General features: G+C 56.0%; 1 protein-coding gene across 5 annotated transcripts in view; it reads right to left on the minus strand.

The window, feature by feature from the left end:
* Nucleotides 1-743: 743 nt before the first annotated feature.
* POC1A (POC1 centriolar protein A) overlaps nucleotides 744-23,286 on the minus strand; it is a 101,122-nt gene continuing 78,579 nt past the window's right edge. For 4 of the 5 annotated variants that reach the window (XM_027523014.1, XM_027523012.1, XM_027523010.1 and 1 more), the window contains 2 exons: nucleotides 19,550-19,693; nucleotides 744-1,467 (listed from right to left, as the gene is read on the minus strand). In XM_027523014.1, the coding sequence (XP_027378815.1) occupies nucleotides 1,369-1,467; nucleotides 19,550-19,693 (243 nt within the window). In that variant the 3' untranslated portion in view covers nucleotides 744-1,368. The remainder of the gene's footprint in view (nucleotides 1,468-19,549; nucleotides 19,694-23,286) is intronic. The other variant, XM_027523013.1, reaches the window with a different exon arrangement.

Raw genomic sequence — 23,286 nt, forward strand, 5'->3', positions numbered from 1 at the left:
GGAGCCACGGGCCTCTGTTGAGTGCCTACCTGGTGGGGTGGCCACCACTGCTACCTGACACAAGACCCTGAGGCTCAGAGGCTACATCACCATGTTGGGGCTACACAGCTCAACCAAAGGCAGAGCCTGAGGCCTGACTCCAGACTGAAGCTCTCTCCCCACCCAGGTGGCAGAGCAGCTCCCCCAGGCTCGTCGTTCACCAGGACTCAACACAGGCTGCCTCTTGTCAGCCTCAGCTCTGAGGCATTCAGCCTCTGCTCCCATGTGGAACCTGCATAGGCTGGGAACTTCACTAGCCGCCTGGTACTGACAATTCCTGGGACTCTAACACCGCCCGCTCCTCTAGGCCCCTGGGCAGGGCAGGTATGTTGGAGGGTAAATACCTCCCTGGCTGGCTGGGCCCCAAGAGGCTGAATGCAGAGATATGGATGACACCCAGACATATGGAGAACACTTGCCTGGCTTTCCTGCACAGATGCAGGGAAGCAGCCCATGGAACCCTCGTGAGCAAGGGGACAAGCAGGTGCCTGAAGCCTCCAGGTCCCAGCTGAAGCAGCCGGCTGCGCCAGCCAGAGGGAACTCTGGCTGTCCTTGCTCCTAAAGACCCCGAACAGCGGCAAGCAAGGTGTGCAGGGCTCTGGAGGTGATGCTGGCGGGGCCCTCCCAGATGTCATTTTGTTCTCCCTTATGGATGCTGGGGATGGAGGCACTGATTAGGTCTCACTCAGAACAAGCCATTCCAGTGACGAGTCCATCAAGTTCATTTTAATGTTCAGGTTCCTTTGCCCTCGTGGATGCAGAAGAAGAAGCCACCAGGCCCCAGTAAACGTGGGACAGAAATCAAGGCCCCTGCGAAGCCACCATCCCCTCCAGAGGGCTTGTTCCTGGATAAATCGGACAGATGGGCCCGCTTTGGGCCTTTTGTCAGATTTAAAGGAAATTATTGGCTCATCCAACAAGTGGTCCACCTCTACTCTGGGATAGAGGACAAAGCCAGGCACGTGGCAGGAAGGTCAGTAAGGGATGAGTGAAAAGCAGGGTGGCGTGGGGCTCTCGCCTCCAGAGGAGAGCTCCATCTTAGGGCTCCTTAAGACTCCAAGGTAACAAACATTAATGTGAAGTGGCTCCTTCACAGTAAACTAGGTATATCATCTGTGCATACGTGGGCCTGGCCTATGGGGGCCTCCCATCAGCAGGTGGAGTCTCTGGGTGCAGACAGTTGGGTGGAGGGCATAGGCGCACAACCCCTGGGGCTCTGGGGGATATGGTTCCCAGGGCTGAATCTTATTTATTTACCCAAGTGTCCAGTACAAATCCCCGACCTGCCACCCCCCAAATCGACCAAGCTCTTGATTCTCGTTCCCCTGATCACGGTGTTGTTCTCTGCATGATTAGCTGCTGGTTCTCCAGACACTGCTTCAGCTTGTCTTCTGTCAGTGTCAGCCGCTGCTCCAAGATGGAGACTGTCTGGAAAATAAATGGTCAGGCTCAGGATGGAGGGGCCCCTGGGCTGCCCTCAGCCAGGCCTGCTCAGCTGCCCCGGAACAAATGCCATCTTTTCCCACCCAGGCTCCTGCTTGGTGCCCTGTCCCTGGGTCTCCATGCCTTCTCCTGCTGGTTGGGGAAGGTGGTTCTGTGCTGTTTGTGGGCAGCAGAAGGGCACAGTGAGGGACAGCAGGCCTCGTGGTCTGACATTTAGACTGAGTTATAGAGCAGCAGCACTTGCTCATCTGGGCCGGGCTCTGTCCTTTCAGAGACCAGCCAACCAGAGACCATCAACCATCTCCATTCTGAAGATGAGGACACTGCACCCACAAACGAAGGGCCTCCACCGGGGTCCCGCCCAGGCCTTTTATCTTCACAGCTGGAGGGACTTCCCAGGCTTGGAGGTGAGAGCCCTGAGCCCAGGAGGGCCACAGCCCGTCCGAGTCCACTGGGGACCGCTGTTTCTGAGCAGTGTTCCTGAGTCCATTTTCTCCGCTATGATAGGAATGATAATGGCAAGCTCACAGCAGTCCTGGAGACTGTGAGGTGACAGCATGGTGCCCAGTACGTGTCAGCCTGGCACACGCTGGCCACGGTGAAGATGCTCGTCATGTTGGCCTCTGGGGGGCAGAGACTGACTCTCTGGCCTCTCCTGCACACCCGGCATGATGGCTGGTCTGCCGACCTGGCCTCCAGACAAGGCTGCAAAACCTGCCCCCTCCTTTGCCTTTGGACAGAGCGTTGGAGAGGGGCAGGAGTGTCCAGGCCCACACAGGCCCTGGGCGAGTCCACTGGAAATGAAGCAGGCTTGGTTCCTTGCCGTGTAGCCTACAGGCATTAGAAAGGGCTCAGATTAAGAAACAAGACTTTCTCTTAACTTTACCCATTTGTGGGCTTTCCCAAGAGGTTTTGCCACCTTCCCTGGGGCTCCATAGAGGCTCTGGGCCTTGGTCCAGTAGAAAGGAAACTTTCCTCTCACATATTTAATAAAACACTGAAACATTTGGGGAGGGAGTTTCCCCTCTAAGGCTGCTATAAATTCTCGCAGCATCCCACACGGATATCAGCCTCATGGAGGCTGCTCCTCCTGGCGGCTGGCCCCTTCTAAACAAGCTGGCTGGGCTGCAGGGGCTCTGAGCCCCGGGGCACAGGACAGAGCCTGAAAATCTGCTGCCTGTGGAATACGAACTGGCACCCTGAAGAGGCAGAGCTGAGCTGAAAGAGACGATCACATTCCTCTCTACTGGCCGGCCAGCCATGGAGGGGGTCTGCGGCTCGTAAAAGTGGCAGCGGAAATAGCCCCCGGCTGGCCCAGAGCAGCATTCCTGGAAGTTTCCACTGGCTGCTGCAAAACCCACACTGAGCCAAGCTCCAGAATCATTCCTCATCCAGACTTTTTCCGATGGTCCTGGACTCCAGGCCCCAGTCGGGGAGCCAGCCAGCTTGTCCTCTTTTGGCCAGCACTGCCCCCCAAAACACACATACTTAAAAGAAATTTTTTTTCCATAGGGACTGAATTTCCAAATGTGGAGGCAGTGGGTTTTGGGCCAATGTCAATACCAGGGGTGCCACGCATTTCATGGGGCTAAGTAGAGTGTTCCATGGTGGGCGGGGGTTACTCAAGCTCAGTAGAAATATGGTCATTAAATTTGATGATGTTAAACTTCTTTGAACAAAAAAGCATTATCTGTTTCACCTCAAGCCACAAATGGAAGGTGTTGGGAGGTCCTTCCTTTGGGAGCTATAAACACCTGAGGGGGTGTTTCATACCATGTTATAGACAAATGGGCTGAAAAAAAAAAAGCCCACCCCTCTCAACTCTGCAGCTTCTCCCCTTCCCCCAGGCAAGGTTCTGGAAGAGCCACATCATCTGTTTGGTCTCCACCCCCATTCCTGGTGTGCCCAGCCTAATCTGCCAAGATGCTGGCTGACAGCCACCAGGCACTGATCAAGTCCACCAGGCTCTTCCCAGTCATGTAGGATTCCCACCAAACCCCTTCTGAGCTGGAGGAATGGGCCTGTGAGAGAAGCACAGCTTTGGAATTCTGTACATTAGAACAGTCTCTGCTTCACAAATCTGTCTTAATAATCCTATCCCACTAGAGCATGGGACCTCATTTTCATGGGAAACGGTTATCCCTTCTGATAACGTGAAGCCCGGAAGCCCTGATTTCTGATTTGCTGACGCACCTTCCTTCCACCAGAGAGAGGGCTTCCCCAGTGGTGGAAAGGCTCCGATGGGGCAGCCAAGTAGCAGAGGTCAGACATGCGCAGGGCTGGCAGTACACACAGTCAAGAGGCCAGGCAGGCCACCTGCAGGGAGCGGCTAGGCCTCCAGTGTGCTCTCCGGCTGCTGGGGTCCCTGTGAGGAGGCAGCAGTATCCCTCACAGGGACAGATAAGATTCTGGGCCATGTCCTGTGCCATGTTTGCACTGTGACCTTTACCTGTGGGCTCAGCTTGCCTCCATGAACACGTGCTGCCTCGGCATCCAGGGCAGAGCCCTGCCTTCAGCCCTGCGCGCCTGGGGCCACGCCAAGCAGGCTGCTCGCGGCTTACCCCACCTCATGCCCTGGTCCAGCCCTGGGACCTTTCCTCCTGCCACCTGGTGCCCATACTCCCTGGGCCTGGAGACAAGGCCAACCTGCCCTGGAAGGTGAGGAGAAGCACTGGAAAGACAAACACCTCTGCAGTCCCTCTGAGTCCATGCTCCCAGACCAGTCACCTCACTTTCCTTTTATTCAAGGGTGAATGATCTGGTCCCAACCTCTCACAAAGTCCCCAAGGGGATGGAAGTCGGGTGTTGTGGCAGGTCCCAAAGAAGGAAATGGCCTAGCCGGACGTGGTGCCACAGGATTAGCAACTTAATTTTAAGGAGGGCCAAGGAAAACTGGAGAAGGGGCCAAGGAGTCAAGGGTTCTGGCTCCTGGGCAGACTGGTCTGGGCAAAGTGTATGGGAAAGACAGCCATCATTGAATTGGTGATTCAATGGCTAAGACTGCGCTCCCAGTGCAGGGGGCCTGGTTTGATCCCTGGTCAGGGATTAGATCCCACATGCTGCAACTAAGAGTTAGCATGCCATAACAAAAAGATCCTGCATGCAGTAACTAACAGCCAAATTAACACACAAATAAATGAATATTAAAAAAAAAAAAAAGACAGTCATCAGCCGGGACTCTGGGGTCCAAATTCTTCCACAGAGAGGGCCCTCCTGTCTGTTGACCTTGGAGAAACCAGGTAGCTTCATACACTCTCCTTGGCCCTGTGCCATCCAGACACGAGGCCCCCAAAGCCCAGACCTGAGGGAAGACCCAGGACTGCGCCTGGGGTGGGGGTGGGGGAGTCCTGACTCTCTTTGCTGAGCTTGCTCTTTGTTGCTGCGCGGGCTACTCTCTAGTTGCTGTGCGTTAGTGTCTCACTGCAGTGGCTTCTCCTGTTGCAGAAATAGGCTCTATGGCTTGCAGGCACATGGGCTCAGCTGCTTGGCTGCATGTGGGATCTTCCTGGACCAGGGATTGAACACGTATTCCCCTGCATTGGCAGGCAGATTCTTTACCACTGAGCCACCAGGGAAGCCCCATCTTAATTCCTGACACATACAGCTCCAAGGGCTGTTCTTGGCAGCTGACATGGAGCGCTCACAATGTTCCAAGCACTCCAGTATGACCCCTCAGGGCGGGAGCATTTATCATCCCATTTTTTTCCAAAGAGGAAACCAAGGCACAGTGATATTAACCTGCTGAAAGTCACACAGCATACAAATGACAAACCTGGAGTGTGAACCCTGGTGGCCTGGCTTCAGAGTGAGGGCTAACGTGCCATGAGCTGCGCACGTTTGCTTTGTCCCCACCCATGTGTAAGGACAGGCCTGGCCTACTCCTCTTCCCCTGGCTCACTGTGGCAGTGCCTGAGGACTACTGGCCCTGGGCCCCAGCAGTCTTGATTGTCCCCCGCCCTGTGCCCAAGCTCAAGCTACCTGAGGACATAGCCATGGATCTCTCTTCTCACCCAATGGCAGCCACCTTCTGTCCAGGCCACTTGGTCTGGTGGCTCTGGATTAAATGAGCAAAAGCAGCTGGAAGGGACACCCCCGATGGTCACCCAGCAGTGTCCTCACATCATCTGGCCACTCTCTGAGGCGGTTCCCAGGCCTCAAACACCTCCCATGCCCATGAAGCAGTCTCTTATCTAGCCAAACATTTAGGTTTGGAATTATCAAGACAGTCACAATTTTGAGCTATGAAAAGGCAATGCTGCTGCTGCTGCTGCTGCTGCTAAGTCGCTTCAGTCGTGTCCGACTCTATGCTACCCCACAGACGGCAGCCCACCAGGCTCCCCCATTCCTGGGATTCTCCAGGCAAGAACACTGGAGTGGGTTGCCATTTCCTCCTCCGATGAAAGTGAAAAGTGAAAGTGAAGTCACTCAGTCGTGTCTGACTCTTCATGACCCCCTGCACTGCAGCCCACCAGGCTCCTCTGTCCATGGGATTTTCCAGGCAAGTGTACTGGAGTGGGGTGCCATTGCCTTCTCTGATGAAGAGGCAATAATATAGGGATATATCGACAAAAACCTTTTAATATGTATGCAATGACAAGCAACCCTAACACCCTTATTTTAGATGCTATCTCTCACTGGGGTGCTCTCCCTACAAGACAAGCAGTCAGACCCCAACCAAGCTGTGGGACTTGCCCAGGTCGCCACTGGCACCCCACCCCTCACAAGACTGGGTTCCACTTTATTTATTTTTTTGGGTTCCACTTTAAATGAAGCACCTTCCTCCCTGAATCAGAGCAATAGGAAGCAGAACTCGGACTCCATGCCTGGACACTATCACTCTTTGCCCAACACCGTCTGCCTCCCAGGGTCACAGCCATAGGGGAACCAGAAGTTTCACTTTCAAAGTCACACCTGTCAGAGAATCACCTGGGGGCTTGTTTCAGAAACACCTTCTTCTGCTATTACCAACAATTTCCAGGAAGCCACAGCCCTTCTCTTAAGGAAAAGCGTTCCCTTAGAAACACTCCTGTTTGCTGTTGAATGAATTCTGTTGTTTCTCTACACCAAGGGCTGGCACACTCAGTCTGCGGCCTGTTTTTATAAAAAAGGTTTTACTGCCATGCCCACGTGCTTACATTCGTCCATGGCTGCTCCAAGGGCAGGGTGAGTAGTTGTGACAAACTCTATGGCCCACTGAGCCTAGAATATTGACTGTTAAGAAAAAGTTTGCTGGAGACACTTTCTTCACTCACTCAGATCCTCTGGGGCATCACCCTGTGCTGGCCCCTGCCAGGTTCAGGGTGACAGTGGCGCAGAGCACAGGATCAGTTGGCCCCACAGGATGTGCAGAGAGTTGGAGGCCAGTGCTAAGCAGCTGTTGGGACTGCAGTGTGTGCTGGGAGATTGCGGGGTGCTGCCTGGTCAGAACCAGGGGAGGTGGCCCTAGGAAGTGAGTAAGCTAAGACCGAGGGGGAGCTCACCAGGAGAGAGGGGCAGGAAGGCCCTGAGGTGGAAGGGAAGGCAAGAGGCAGGAGAGGGGCCTGGGAGGAGGCAGGAGATGGGGTCGGCCCTGCAGGCCATACCCGGCAGCCCCAGTTTCAGCCTCAGAGCAGCAGGAAGGGGCTGGGGGCTTGAGGCCGGGTGAGGCCCCTCCGGCTGCTCCATGGTGATGGTCTGGGAGTGCCTGTGATTAGGTATGAAGGAGGCGAGAGTGAGAGGGGATGGTGGTGGGTTGGTCTCGAGGTGGTAGTGGGTGGGCTAAGGGCGAACATGGACAGACTCAGAGCCATGAGGTATGACCCACCACCGCCTGGTGGTGAGTCAGATGGGGAGAGAGAGACGAGAACACAGGGTGAGAAGGGGCACAGGCTGAGGCCCCTCCGAAAGGGCCAGGCAGGCACAGGGCAGTAGTGGAAGAAGCCTGGGCCAGCAGCAGGGTTATTCTGCATTTCTGAGATGATCCTCATTAATGGGGGTAGAGGGGCTGGCAGGAGACAGGAGAGGAAGAGGGTCCTGAACCACAGCCTGTGGTACTGGAGAGCAGAAGCCGGTGCAGGACCATGTCAGCGATGCCACTGACAACCCCTGGAAAGCAGCCTGGCCCCTCAGTGGGTGCCAACTGAAGGACCACCCCGCCCAGGGGCCCCACAGGAAGCAGGCTGCTGGAGGCACTGGGGGCCAAACCCAAGAGCACGGGAGAGGCCAGCCGGGGCCAGTGGGTGGGGTTCCCGGCATGACGGTCAGAACCCTCTGAGGAAAACCCCCTGGGAGAGACTCAGCAAGGCTGAATCTTTTGAATCCTGATTTTCCTGCTGAGGGGGGAGAAGACATTGTGACCTGTCTCCTATGAGGGCAACACTGACAGGCGAGATGCTTCTCTCGCTCACAGTTCAACAGTGAACTGTGATGCTTTATGAAACACCCTGAAAGTCTTCTGAGTGTGGTGTAAAAATAACCAATTTTTAAAGAGACAGGCTTTTATTTTTAGTCCCTTATGAATTATAGTGACGCCCGAAGGAGCTGCACCAAAATGCCACTCCTCGGTACTAAGTCTGGCACCTGGGGCCCTGAACTCCAAGCAGGAGGGAACGCAACACGGGGGACATTTTGACAGCGTCACAGTTCCAAACCTTCCTGCCTCAGATGCCTTTTCTCTGCTGGCATTGAGTCACCAGGTGTCTGCACCCTCTTAGGACACAAACTGCAGGGACAGAACCTGGTGTGTGTATCTCTTCTGGCCTCCGAGGTGGCCAAGGGGAGCCTCCATCCTCACTCCTGCCACGGGGCCTCAGACATCTGCGACGCTGGGAGAAGTCAAAGCAGGTATGTGGGGCCTCTGCCCGTGAGGGGCTGGGCAGCCGTACTCCCAGGGGCTCTGCTCTGGTCCAGGGAAGAATTTGGCGGGCATCATACGGGGGAGGCGAGAATCAGTGCTCCCTGGGAGAATAATCCTCCACCTTGGGAAGCCGTGGAACACAGCAGGACAGATTCAAGTTACCCACAGCCTCATGGAGCAGCGAAGTCCTTTCAGGCACACACGCTCCCCCTGCCTGTCCCATAGACTGCCCACTCCCCAGGCCCCCACACCCGCATGGCGCGGCCTTAGCCCTGCCAACCTCCTTTTCCTCCTTGGCCTGGTTTCCTCTCAGGTGAGCTTGTCCTGTACTTTCCCTCAGCTCTTTCCCCCATCTCTTATTTCTGGCTCCTTTTTAAGCCTCTTTTCCCATCTCTCTTTTTACTTTGTATTTAGGGAGAACGCAAGAAATGTGTTGACCTGGCCCACAGGGACTGAGCTCCACATGGAGTCCAGCCCCCATGGGAAGGAGAGTGCCAACCCAGACAGGAGGCCCCAAGACCTCTGTGAGGAGACAGCACAAGACAGGCCAAGCTTCAGGTGCAGCAGGGGCAAAGGTCCCAAGGCAGGGAACACAGCACTCTCTTGGCACTGCCAGGAGGCCAGAGTGGTTGGTTTGGAGTCACCAAACAGGGAAAAAAGAGCAGTGGCCACAAGGAAGTGGAGGAGGGACCCCAGGGCCCTCAGCCAAAAAGGGACAGGAGTCAGGGAGCCTCCACTCCCCGGCACTGCCTCACCAGACTCAAATTCGAGCAGGTCCAGCCAGGGAGAATGGTGCTCCTGTGGCCAATTGTCCAAGTGCTGGATCCAGAGGGGACCCTGGGAGAAGAGGAAGAGGCTCAACTCGGGAACTAATCATGGCTGTCTTAGTTTCACAACAGGCAGTGAAGCAGGACCGAATAAACTGGCACTTCAGAACACAGACCTAGCTGTACCCTCCAAGCCAGGTCCCTTCCAGCAGCTGCCGCTCTGTCCAGAGCCACCACGGCCACCATCTTGAATGACGACCTCTTGCACACTCCCCGTGTGCAAATGCAGCAGGAAAACTACTAGAACCCTAACTTCTGCAAAGCCCAGAGGGGCCTCAGGACACTACGAGCCCTCCTGACATCATCATGCACTCGCACGCTCAGCAGGGCCCATCCCAGGCGTAACCGAGACGCTGGCTCCTAGGGGCTCCAGGCACTGAGGGGCTGCCGTACCAGCCCTATCTGGGCGGGCTGCTGGCAAAGCTGCCACGACGGACAGTGAACACCACCTTGAAGGAGGGGAAAGAATGAGGACGATCAGCCAGCTGTTCGCTCTACATTTTCCTCAGCTATCGGGCGAGTTCCTTACAAAGTTGCCCGTGCGCAGGTGACTCACTCCAGGCCTCCCCACCATCCTCCCCGCTGCCATCCAGCTCGGGAACAGCCCTTCTTCCCGCAGCCCTCAACCTGCAGCCACGGCGCTTCCCCGTCCATGCTCTGCTGTGAGCAGAGCCCCAGGGTGCTCGGGGCCCCCCGTGGAGAGTAGTATTGGTGTCTATGGTTGAAAGGCCCTCCTGTGTCTCCCTGGAGCAGGGGAGACAGGTGGTTCAGAGGTGGACACCGTGGCTGAGCCCACACAGATGACAGAAGAAGAGAGCTGACATTCAGCCACGTGTCCCCTCCAGTGCACTGCCTCATGGTGAGGGGAGCTCAAACTGCCTTGGGAAGGCAGTCTCATGGGAAACCAGGAGATGGGGGGGTCTCACAGTCTGGAAGGGAAGAAAGCTGAGAGGGCTGGGGGTAGGAGGGCCACATAAGCACACATGTGCTGCAGTGTGGGAAGGTGGCCAGGCTGAGAGAAGGGAAACGTGCAGGGCCGAGGCGACACCCGGGAGAGGGAGGGGAGGGCAGGGGCAACAGGGAGCACGCAGAGCGCTGAGCGGACAGGGGAGGCCGCGGGAAGGGCTGCCACAGGGTGCCCCCTCTGTGGCCGTGTGGGGCTGTGCGCGGCAGTGTTGCCAGGACTCTGCCCAAAGAGCCTCCTTGCCTGACCCCAGGACTCCCATCATGCAATCAGTGCTGTGGGCCCCCCGCGTGGATGGAGGACCCTTCACGGATGGATGAAGGACTGGATGACTCCTCAGTCCTCATCCTTTTGCCCTGGCTTCCCGAAAACACCCCACCCTCCTGCCCTCCACACCACTTCTGCTATATTCCTTTTCTGTTCAACAGCACAGGACAAAAGGCCAGGTTCCTGGGCCTGGCACTCAAGGCCTGTGTTGCCCATCACCACTGCTCTCTCTGCCCCACCCTGCCTGCTCAAAGCCCCACTCCAGCCCTGCACCCCTAAGAAGTGCTCCGCGTCCCCACCCCAGCACCGGTCCCTGCCCTCCTCCTCTCTCAGCATGTCATGGTGCTGACACGGCTGTGGGCCTTAGAAATGCCGGCCTCCCGCTTTGTCCTGGGTAGTGAGAGCACAGGCACTGAGGCTGTACAGCCTGTGTTCAAACCTGAACTTTACCACTACCTTGCTGAGTAGTCCTGGCAAGTTATCTGACCTGGACTTCAGAGTCCTTATCTTGTAGAGCCATCGTAACACTTTATCATAGCTAACATTACATGGCACTTGCTCTGGGCAGGGGTTCACCGAGGGAACATGGCACCCCCCGGCTCACAGGGGTCCTGGCTGAGCTCTGGGCTAGTGGGGGAGGGGCCCAAATGAGGCCCCAAAGATGGCCTGTGGCCACAGGCCTCGCAGGGTCTGAGCCATCAGGGCACGTGGTGGTCTGGCTGCTTCTTAAAGTTCTCCTGTGACGGAAAGTTCCTTTTAATCACTTCCAGGCTTGTGGTCGATTCTGGCTCCTCCAGGCAGTCTCCCTAGAGGGGCTGGGTCACCCCAGCCCCCTTCCCTCAACACAGGAACCAGATTACTGGGGGGAAGGGAGGGTCCCATGTACCCTGAGTCTCAGGGAGAGGGCACAGTCACCCAGCCATGCCACTGGGGCACTCATGTCAGGCTGTGGGCAACATTCAGGGGCAGCCATTGGCTCAGCAACTCCGACTCAACTGTGCTGCACACAATGTCTAACTTTCCTTGGGTTTCACTGCAAAGATGGAAAAATGTGGAATTAATCTCTCCTGTAGCATGCTTTTGACTTCACTCAGATTCTAAAGATGTAAAACAGATGCAATAAAAGGGGAATCTCTTTGCTGTGGGGTGTTGTGAGCTATCAAAACAACACAGGGCTGCTGGGCCCAGTGCCTGCCTGGCTCAGCCTCGTCTCCTGGCAGCTCCAGTTCCGGCTCTCGGGGTGGTACACGTGCGTGTGTACACATGCGGGGCCCTGACTCAATGGTACCCTGGACAGCCAGCCGCCACATGTCAGAGGTGAGCTGGGGTGGAAGGGGCTAGCCCATCTCCCTCGGGAAGGGTTGCTGGTCTGGGCCCAGCTCTTCCCACCACCAAAGGTCTGCGTCTCAGCCCCAGCCTGAGACTGGCGCCTGAAGGTCTGTGGGCCAGGGGCCTTCGAGTCAGAGGTGTGAATGCCCGCTCACAAGCAGCCAGCTGATGGCCATCAGAGTGCCAGCCTCACAGGCACAGAGTTTCTGTCTATTCCTGCTCCCAGGCACAGCCCCGGGCATGTCATAGGAGGTGCACACTGACTGCTGGATGGACACACACCAGACCCTGAGTGCTGTGAGGATGCAGAGAAGGCAGGTCCAGATCCCGGGGCACCTGAGGATGACCCCGCCTGGCTGGTGAGGGACATTCCCCCAGCTTGGTTTGGATCTGGGGAGGCTTGAGGGAGTGGTGGAGGAGGGAGAGGAGGGCAGACAGGCTGGAGCCCGAAGGGTTGCTGCCAGCTGGCCTGGGGAGGGAGGAAGCCTCCTGACCTCAGCAGGAAGTGAGGGTGTGCAAAGCAGGACAGAAATCCAGGAAGCAGCCCAGTTCCTCCCCCTCCCCCGCCCCCATGCCCGACCTGATGGGACTGAAAGCTTCAAGGCCTGAACTTTAAAGGGGAAGGAATGGAGATTCCCGCTCATGCTGATGTCTGTCTGATAGGTTAACTCGTCCAGATCACACACAGCTGATGCACAGAAAAACAAGCTTCTAAAGACATTCCCCCCAAGCTGCCTGGTCTCAGCAACTGTCTTTTTAACCAATCCTCATCATCCCGCAGCCTGCTGCCAACATCACAAAATGAGCTTTTGTCCCTTGAGCCCTCCAGTCCACATTTCTGCTTCACATTATCTCAGGGATATAGGATTTCTCTGGCGTTTCTGCATCCCCCACCCCCACCTCTAATGAGGACTAGTTCTCTTCAGGAAGTACATGGAACACTATTTTCTATTGGTGGATTAGCTATGGGATTAGAGAATCTTGGCTAATTTACCTTCCTTGTGACCTTATAACAATTCCTTTTAAATAAACATAGGCTTTTCCATATTACTGCTTACCCCCGAAGAAGAGGCTGTAAAAAGCAGGTCCACTCACCACCATCCATAAAACTGGATGCTCCCGGGACCATGAGGTGCAACCCCCACCAGGAGGAAGACCTGAGCCATACACTCCCCGCCAACCCTGGCCTCTGCCAGCCATGAAGAGGCCACTTGGGAAGCCTAGGGTCGGGGAGGGACACGACCCCAAGGGGCAGGATCCCAGTCACCGCACAGGCACAGGCTCTGTTGTGCTCTGGCTCCAGGGAGAGTCCAAACACGGCATGAACCTTGGCCACCTTCAGTATCCCATTTCTTCAGATATGCAGATTTTTAGCAGTCCACATACAACAGTCAAGTAGCCAAGACCCAATAAAACACAACTGTCACAAGTCAGAGAGATTGCTCGATGGCTTGCTAAAGGTCTGAAACCTCAGTACAGCCTGGCAGGTCAGGCTGTGGCCCTCATCCAACAGGCCCACCACAGGGATGCAGGACTCACAGGCTCCCCCTGCCCTGCTGAGCGCCCACTGCCCATGCTGGGGACCCAGCCTCTCATCTTGGCCAGTTTTCTAAAGCCACCAGCTAAGTCCTGTTCAGAATAGGGGGCACAGAACCATTTCCCCCGAATGCCATGCTCTGCTCAGTTGAAAGCTCCTTTCTGCTTTTTCTCCTCCACCCCGCCATGGCTACCATGGGGAGAATGAGGGTCTGTACCAACAGTCCAGGCCCACAGGGCCCTCTGCTGAGAGGCAGAGACAAATGGCAGGCCCGACAGCAACCCCTCCCAGCTCCTGTGGTGCTTCATTCAGGAGGGCACCAAGGGGCCAAGCGGTCAGCTAGGGCTTGGTTAATCTCAGAGCTGCGTCGGCCCATTTGGGGCTGCCTGTCACAACCAGAAGACTCATGGGCCCCTTCTCATGACCTGTGCTTGACCCTTCTAGGGAGGGCCCTTGGGTCCCCAGAGCAAATCGCCTGGGCCCCCTTCCTCCATCCTCTGAGAACTATCCAGAGCCAGGGAGCATGAAAGGTCCCTGCTCAAGACTAGTGCTTTAGCTGCTGCACACCCCCCCCACCCCCACCCCACCGCAGCTCCAAGCCTGCTTTGGGCCTCCCAGGAGAAATCTCATACGACCGTGAACACTCCCAGGCCCAGAGGTAACCACAGCCTTCCCGAGCCCATGTGGTGGGCGGGAGCATTCCATCTGCAGCTTCTTTGGGGAGGGGGTGCTTCTGCCACAACCACAGATGGGATAGAACACAGAGCTGCCATCCAGCCCCACTCACGGCAGTGCCAGCCCTGACTCGGTACTCCCCAGGCCTCTGCATTTGCAAAGCCAGAGAAGCCTGTGGACAAACTGCCAGAACGAGCAACAGGGCTGGGGGAGGGCCAGGGCCAGCTGCTCTGCAACCGTCTGGAGGGGGACCCAAAGTGTCCAATAGACCAGAGTATCTTCAGTCCCTTGTCCCCAGGAAGTAGCCTCTCAACAGGAAAAACAAGTCTCTTGTCTCCCAACCCAGAGAGGCAGGAGCCCTCGCTGTCCTGAACTCAACTGTGGCCCAAGGGCAGCCCTTAAATATCCATGAAGAGGCTGGTAAACCCACTCGGGATTGTACACAGTCGAGGCAAGGTGGAGACATGCAGCTGAGGGAGGGCCTGCTCTTGCGGAAACCAGCAACAGCCATCCCCGTGGCCCTACCTGTGTGTGCCTGTGCCATGGGGGATGGGGTTGGGGGGAACATGCACACACAAACAGGGGTCACTGGGCACTTGCACTGTACACCTTCCCAACAAATTCCATCTGACACACCTGGGAGGACACGCCCCCAGAGAAATGGAGAAACTGCTCTAAAATCTGCAGTCTGTTTCCACAAACAACAGCTGGTCTGTCCAGGAAAGAGGGACTGAGAGCGCCTCAGAGTGGTCAGGCAGCTCAGTCCACGGCAGGTGGGCCCAGGAGTCCCACACCTTCCCACCAGGGTAGAACTAGACACCTCACCTGAGCACCCCATCAGAAAGGAAATTGCAGGGACCATGGCAGGCAGGGGGGCTCAAAGAAACGTGTCACTGTATCCAATTCCCCAAAGCAAACAGGCCAAAATCCTTCTCCTTGTTGAGTTAGGTCATCAGAGTCACAACAACCTGGACCTTCTAACCAGCAGGGCTGGGTGGCCTGCCTCCGCCTGCTTCCCACGGCTCGGGTTCCAGTCCTGGAGCCCAGCGGCCCCCATGACTCACGGGAACCTGAATGTCTGACATCACAGTCTTGAGCACGGCTGCCATGAAAAAACACAGTTGAACAGGAATTTCATGGCTTGGTATTTTTAAAAAGCAGAAAGACATGAAACCGGAGTCAAAAATAACTTTGCTGTGGGTCTCTGAGGTGAAACCACTGGTCGCCTGCCGGGCCCAGGCCCCTCACTGCAGCCTCCCTGCTCCCAGGTACTGTCCACATGGCCGCGCCTCAGCCCTCGCCCCTGAGGAAGATGCAGGGCCCCCACAGCTTCCAGACACCACCCACCCTGTCCCTCAGAAGGAAGCAAAGGGTGCCAGGGTGGGAGGTGAGGACGCTGGCTGTGAAAACAGCCTCTCCCTGCTCACTGGTTAGTTTCCCAGCACCTGGGAAAGGGACCCTGAAATCATTTGGCAGCAGCCCCACAAGAACACAAAGGGAAAGGTCAGGGCCTCTGTCTGGACACTCACTGAATGTCTGTCACCAAGCAGGCAGGTCTGGCAGGGGTCCACCTGGAGCCCTTCCTCTTGGAGTAGCCACAAGGGGAGGGGCCCGGCCAGGGGCAGCAGGGAGCGGTGACTCACAGAAAGAAGGCCGTAATAGTCTCAGGCCCCACCTGAGATGCTAACCCCTGCTGCCCACCCCCGGGACAGATAGATGGGCAGGGTCTAATGTCTCCCCTCCATGGAGGAGGAAACCACAGCTTCCCCAAGTCCACACAGATGGAAAGAGGCCAGGCTGTGCCAGAGCATCTGGGGCTTCTGACTCCTGGTTGAGCTTTGCTCTGGCCCCATGCAGGCCTCTGCAGTCAGGCCATCTATCTCAGGAAGAGACGACTGGGGCAGGCCCAGCAGGACGGTGACAGGGTGGCCGCAGGACAGAATGGGGGTTGGGGGGGCAGGACAGGCTCCCGGGAGGCAGGGAGGGCAAACACATGGTACACAGCAGCCACATCCGTGATCTCAGCCCTAGCTGCTCTTGGGAATTCCCATGAGGGGTTCTGAAAATCAAGAAGTCTCCCAAAGAAAAACCTAAATCTCATTGTTAGGGAATACATTTTCCGCAACAACCATTACAATGATTCAGTTCAAAGGATGGCTGTCAAAAGACGTATATACATCTTTGCAGAGCTTCGATCTTGGCCCAGATGCCAGGATCTGGGTTCAACGCTCCCATCTAGTGCCAACTCCCCCACCCCGAGCCACCCGATTTTCAATAGTCTCCAGGCACCCCGGTCCCTCCTGCCACCTCCTGGACCTGGGAAAAGACCTCCTCTTTATCTCCCTCCCATCCTAATGCCTAGTCAGACCACTAAAGCCTCCTGGCAGCTCAAAAGCGTTCCTGGGACTCCACCAGTTACAGAGGCCCATGGCATGTCCACTCCTGTGTCACCTGACCACACTGGTGCACTCCCACTTGGATCCCGAAACATCTCCCTCAAGTCCTGCTTCACAGTCGGCGCCAGTCTAGCACCCAGGTAACCTGGAGCTTCCCCACTGTGCTCAGAGAACATGAGCAGGCTGGGCTGTCCCCACTTCACATGCGAGAAGGCTGAGGCTCTGGGAAGCCCCGTCCCTGCCTGAAGTTACCAAGGTAATGAGCGATGGAGCTGGCCCCAAGTCCAGGAGAGCAGGTATGCCCAGGCTAATGGGCAGTGGCTCACTGAGCTGAGCAGAGCAGCCCTGATACCCAAGGGTAGACCATGGCTCCCCACAGGTAACAGGGACGTGTAAGGTGGCCAGATGGGATCAAGGTCCTGAGGAGCTCAGTGGCAGTGAAACCCCAAACAGCAACTCTACAGGGGCAAAGACGGGGGGAGGCGGGTCTCTCCAGCACAAAGAAGGGCCAGGGCAAGGGGGTGTGCTTTCTGGCTAGTGGCCTCAGTGGCTGGGCCACTGGGCGGTGACCACAGAGCACTAAGCAAGAGCGTCCAACCGCAACTTTCAGGAAGGTCAGGTTTGGTCTGCAGATAAACTCAGAGGGTCGCACCAGCAGGAAGGCAGGGTGAGGACCATGAACCTCCACAGTGGGGTGCCGGCTGTCACCTGGGACTCTGGGACTCCACTAAACATCCCAGCCACTGCCCACTGCAGCCCCAGGCTTCCTCCCTGAAGGATGTTCAGCAGGACAGAAGCCCGTGTCCCTCTCAGAGGCTGCTCAGAAGTAGACTTCCTTGAGGGGGAGGGGAGGGGCAGTGATGTAAGGGAAAGGGGACTTTGAACTAAGCAGGAGTCAGTGTTGGGGTGGCTGAGATACCCTCGGCTCCTCCAGAGCACAGGCATGCATCAGATGGTAAGGAGCACTGCCAAGAGGGCAGCATCTGAGGCCAGTACCCACAGGAGGCGCAGAGCCTGGCTGAGATATCCACACAGGAACAAGGACAGCAGTAGTCATCCAGCTCTACACCTGAGGGGAGCCTCCAGAAAGGACAGTCCGAGGCCATGCTGGTCCTAAAAGGAGGGACCAGGGACCCTCCAACCTGAATGGGGCAGCTCTGGCTGGGGCTGAACACCTCAGTGAGAGCCCCAACTCCAGGAGAGGATGTGGGTATGGAAAACAACCAGCGACCAAGCCCAAGGTAGCATGCGATTTAGTGCAGACACTCCCCCAACACACACCATTTAGAAAACAGGTTGCACTCTTAAGACCTCGATGGGGACTTCACCTTGGAACCCAAGCCACACTCTCGCTTCCAGGAACGCACACCGTCCAGCACAGTGGGTGACTGGCTGATGGGCTTGGCCTTTGGTCAGGCGTGCAGCGCCGTCTGGACTTGCAAAGGGGCTGAAAGGTGTGAGCCCGGCCGCAGGCCAAGGCAGAGAGGCTCACTTCTTCCAGGGATGCCAGTTTCTTACGAAGTTACTATCAGACTCCTGACTGCTAACACATAACAGAACCTTCCATGTACGCCTTTAAAACACAGTGACAGGAAATGTTTTTAGTGTTATACTCCTCTGGATGCAATGAGGCTATTTTTAACCACCCTCTCAGACTTGATTTCCAATTTTATCCTATAAAGTTCTAATTCATTCCACCTCCCCTGATCTCTCACTTGACGAGGCTGTGAAGAACACGAGGCAGGCTGGGCGCTTTCTGACGGCTCTGAGGTGGGGGGTGTTTTCTAAGTCTTTGCTTCTCCCCCTCTCAGCACAGGCCTTCTCTTCCAAGGCTCAGGGCACTCAGGGATGTCAGTATGATGTGCACACAGTCTCACCATCCCCCCAGTCACTGATGCCTGACCTTTGCCCTCAAAAGTCCATCCGGCAGTGGGTCCAAGGTGTGCAATACTAGCTGGGATGCTGTGACACATGGACCACGTGATGCCATGTGGAGGAGCTCTTCAAACTTAGCCTGGAGCCAGCGGTACAGAAGAGACACCATGCCACTTCACCCCCATCTCCATCAGAGATTCAAGGGTACTCTGCCTCCTTCCTGAGCCCTCCCTCTACCTCTGAGCTGGCACAGGAGAGGGGTCTACACCCAAAGCCAAGGCGGGCAGGAGGATGAGGACCTTTAAATTCTGCGGTCGCCCAGCCACCACCACCACCTACATGCCTCATGTTGGCTGTGCTGGACTCCCCTCACTGCTTGGATGTGCTCGTGGTCCCCACCTCCACCCCTGGTCCAGGCCTGTAGGCATGCTGCTGCTCCCTGTGCAGAACTGCTCTACTCCAGGATGAGAGACCCTCTGGGCATGCCCACGGTGCTGGCTGCCACCTCTTGTCAGGGCATTCTGCTCCACTGAAATCTCTGCACTGCACAGACTGCTGTCCATAAGCAACCAGGTACATTTATGCGCCTGGTGGTGGTGGGGCCACATGGGTCTTGTGGATGAGGGTGGTCAGCACCGCAGCTAACATTTATTGAGCAGCTACCCAGGGGTAGGCACAGGCCAAACATTGCTTGCAGACTCATCGCCTTTAATTCTGACCACAAATATGGCAGGCTCGGGACTTCCCTGGTGGTGCAATGGCTAATACTCCGCACTTCCCAATGCAGGGGACCTGAGTTCAACTCCTGTCAGGGAACTAGATCCCGCATGCCACAACTAAAGATCCTGCATGCTGCAACTAAGACCTGCTGCAGCAAACAAATAAAACACGGCAGGCTGGTGACAGATAAGCACACGGGGCTTGGAGAGCCACAGGGGTATCTCCAAGGTTGCTCAGAGGATAAGGAGCAGTGCCAGCTCAAACCCAGAGTGTAGCTGGGCTCTCGGGGCCTTCAGTCTCTGTGCACAGTTCTTGGCATGTCCCCGGAGTGCCCACCCAGTGAAGAGTCGAATAAAGGGACAGTGTTTCTTTCAAAGCTCTGCTGTGGCCCAAGCCAACACTGGGTGGGCACTCCCTGGCAGGATTCAGTGTTGGTGATTTTGGGGTCCAATGGCTTGGCCAGGGATTGAATGGCTCTGAGACAGGATCCCAGGGCAGGCACTGCCATTTCATTCATTTGGGCTGAAGAGTAAGTACACTATAATTATGTTTTTTAAAAACCCAGGACCGTCAGGCCAACTTCAAATGGCCCAAATGCCAGGCCAAGTGCAGATGATGCGGGGAGTCCATGTCACAGTCTACCTGGGTGAGGACGTCCAACTGGCCCACGATGTGCTCCAGCGTGCTGGTCAGCGACTGGGGCACGCTCACGGGCTCCTGGGAGTGGCTCTGCATCGACTCCTGACTTCTGCCCCTGCCTGGCGGGACGAGGGGATCCACTTCTGGCTGAAGACGATGAAAGGAAAGAGAACCCTTTAGTCTTGAGGGAACACTGAGGAAAAGAAGAGCCCCTCAAAGATCAAGGGGAAAACCACCAGCAAACTTGAGAAGACGAGTTCCAAATGTTGGTGAGCAAGAGTGGGACTCCACCTCTGGGCCTTCCTTTCCAAGTGGAGACTGAGGGCAAGGAGCGGAATCAAAATAATTGTCAGTCCAGGCTGCAGGGCCCTGAGAGGGACGTCAGGTTGGGCTCTTGGAGGTCAAGAGAGGCCAGGGGCTGCCAGCTCTTCACAAGACCTGTACCCTTCAGTGTGAGGCCTCTCAGAGGCCAGGGCCCCTGAAGTCTATGCTGGACCCTGAAGTCACCCTTCCTCCTAGTTAGCCCAACACCTACTCCCCACCCCAGGGATGGGATGGCCCAGAACTAAGGGAAGGGTCTGGCCCTGCCCTGGCGCGGATCCCTTGGGGAGACAGATTCTATGTGAAAGTACTGGTCCAATGGCTGGCGGAGTCAGCATCCACAGGACAGGTGCCCCATGCTGCTTCAGAGAAGACTCCAGGAACCTGAAGGACTTGGTGCTCCTGTCTAAGATCCTCCGTCCCCAAGTGCAGAAGCCATCCTCCCCTGCCACCACCGCCACTGGACAAGTGATTTCCTAAATGGACTAATCTAGTCCAATGCGTGTCTCCCCAAAGTCAGGCACTGCTCTACACACAAAGGCTTTTCCAGACCCCAGAAGCATCGTGCATGTGCGCAGCAGAGCAGGATGCCGGGAACCACATGGTTCCCAAGGACATAGTGGCAGATACCTCAGGAAGATATAATTCCTCTATGGACTTGTTCCCTGTGGGAAGGACATGCTCAGCGAGGCTGACACTCCTCAGTGTCAGTTTTGAGGCCAGCCCCAAACCCAACCCATAAATGCAGCCACCCTTGGGACTCAGTGTTTTCAACCACAATCTGACTGACAGATACTCAAAATGTTACATGTCCTTCTTTGGCTTTTATCAGTCCTCCAGGGGTCTCCACAGGCTCTGAGAGAAAAGCCCCTTGACAGGGGACCCTGCTCTAACCTGCCTCCCTCCCCAGCGCTGCTCCCACCTCTGCCCTCTGTGCCCAGCTCCCAGGGTCCCCTCATCCACCCTTCCTTTCCCCTGCTCCAAGCATCCTGATCCTCCACTAACCCTGCAACCCCTCACGCCCAACCAGAAGCTCCTCTGTGCTCCTGCACACCTGGACATGCCCTACCCCTACCCTGCTCCTCCAGCCACTGCATCTCCAGAGACAAGACACATGAGCAGGAAGAATCAAAGCCAGACCGGCCACCACCCACCCACGTGTCCGTGTCTCTCTCTCTGTCTCCTGCCTGCACTCATCACTCCTCTCCCCTCTAAACCCAGGACACATCATTGGGCTCAAAGCCTGGCAACTCCCCAAACACAACAGAGCCCAGGGCACTCCAGCCAGCACTACCCCATTCTTCAAAGCCACGGCCACTGCAGAATACCAGCTATGACTGCAGCTCACCTAGGATCAGCAGCCAGCTGGCATCTCATCTGAGTTGGCCCATCTCCGAGACAAATCCAGTGGCTCTGCCCTGGGCATGCTCCCCTGGGCAGGCTTCAGCATCCTTGAAAACAATCCGCCCAGAAGACAAGTACCAACCAGCAAAGAAGGGCAATTCAGCACATGGCCCCTACCTGCATATTTCCCTTTATTAGGAAAGTGTTCTAATCTCCTAGTTAACACTCTCAAGTGCATGTCAATTTGAACTTGGAAAAATGGAGGCCCCGGTGCTTAAAGAGAACTTGAATGTGAGACACAAACCCGAGGAGCATAACTGAAAACAGGGGCAGCGCCACATCCACACGCCTGCTATCTGCTGTGGCCATTGTTAAGACCTTGGCCCATGGGGCCTGGGGGTTTTCAGCTCTCAAAGCCCATCCATCCCAAAGGGAAATGCTTCAGAAGCCTTGACTGACCTTCACCACAGCGGCCCCCAGACCCAGGCAGTTCTGTTGGGAGACAGAGCAGAGTGCAGCAGGGAAGAGCAGGGACTCAGATAGCCCCTGGCCAACATCTGAGCTCTACCCCTGACAGGCTAGGTGGCCCTAGGCAAGAGTTTTAGTCCCTCTTAGGGCCTCCACTTCCTCACCTGTAAAATGGGGGTGAAAACTGGGCCTGCACTTCCAAGGGCTGGACTGTGAGGAACGCTTATCTACGAATCATCCACAGGGAGGAGCCTATGCCCACAACTTCCAAAGAAGCCCCTTCCAGACACACACGCTCTTCTTCCTGTCACTGAGTCCCCCTGGCTCCCTCAGGAAAGGATGGGAACCTGGCAGCCCTCTGTCCTGACAACCAGCGTCCTCAAGGAGTGACCAGTCGGGCGCTACCTGCTGCCTGGGAAGGACAGGATGGAAATTCTGAGTGTTTCTGCAAAATGGCTCAGAGACGGACAGTGCCAAGCCAAGCCTCTGGAGGCAGGGGTGGGGATGAGTGCCACTGATTTCAGCAACAGGAACCCTCCTTCTGAGCCCAAACCAAGCCACTCCAAAGGAAGACTGAGGACAGTAGCTACGTGCCCCAAACAGGACAGCGGCCTCGGGGAGAGAGGCTGCAGGAACCTGAGCTCAGACAGGAAGTAACTGTCAGAAGGTACCCAGCCTCCAGCCTTGTCACAAGTCCAGGGTTCTGCCTGCCCTGGGCTATTCCTCCAGCCACGCCATTTGCTCTTGCTTTTACTTTCACCAGGACTACAGACATCATGGCGCTTAACACACTGCCGTCTGGCACATAAAGACGGACACCGCTGCGGTGTACTTGTCACCCACGAGCCAGCATTTTAGATGTCACTTAATTTAATCCCTACAATGACCCTTCACAGCAGGCATCACTGGCCTTAATTTTCAGATGGGGAAGCAAATCAGGGAGGTTAAATAACTTATTCTAATACAGGAAATGACAGCTGGGATCTGAACTCAAAGTACAGGCAGTTCCTGACAGGAAGCAGCCTCTGACAGGGGACATCGCCTGTGGATTTGCTTCCACACACCCAGTGCCTCTCTTCCATCCTCATGGAGGCTCCCAGCTCCCGGCTCTAATATTTTTTGCGTCATTCCCCAGCCCTACCTGCCTTGGAATGCTTGCATGGCAGAGCTGAACACAGAGCCGCCAGGCCCTCCACACACACTCGACGACACCTCAAAGAGCCAAGCCCACCATGATGACATTCCTGTGGAATGACACCTCCCCGCAAGGCAAAGGGCCAGCAGTTCCGCCCCACATAGCTGCTCACCTGCACTCGAGCACTTTGCAGATGTGGCATTCCCCAAGAGCTTGGCAAGTAAGTGATAAAGCAGAGATAAGAAGATGATGGGCAAGAGTAGGAAGAGGCGCACGTGACAGGCTGTGGGTAATGACAGTGACGGGACATCAAGAATAGTGTGTAAGGGGTTGTCTGTTCAACATCAAAGGGTATTAGGGGCCCTGCCCGGTGGTCCTCAGCTAGGTCTATCACAAGCAAAAATTGTAACAGCCTTAGTCCTACACATACAAATGTAGGGAGCTGCACCAAGTCAACAACTTTCACTCTTAC

Source organism: Bos indicus x Bos taurus, chromosome 22, assembly GCF_003369695.1.
Source record: "Bos indicus x Bos taurus breed Angus x Brahman F1 hybrid chromosome 22, Bos_hybrid_MaternalHap_v2.0, whole genome shotgun sequence".
In the NCBI taxonomy this organism is placed as follows: domain Eukaryota; kingdom Metazoa; phylum Chordata; class Mammalia; order Artiodactyla; family Bovidae; genus Bos; species Bos indicus x Bos taurus.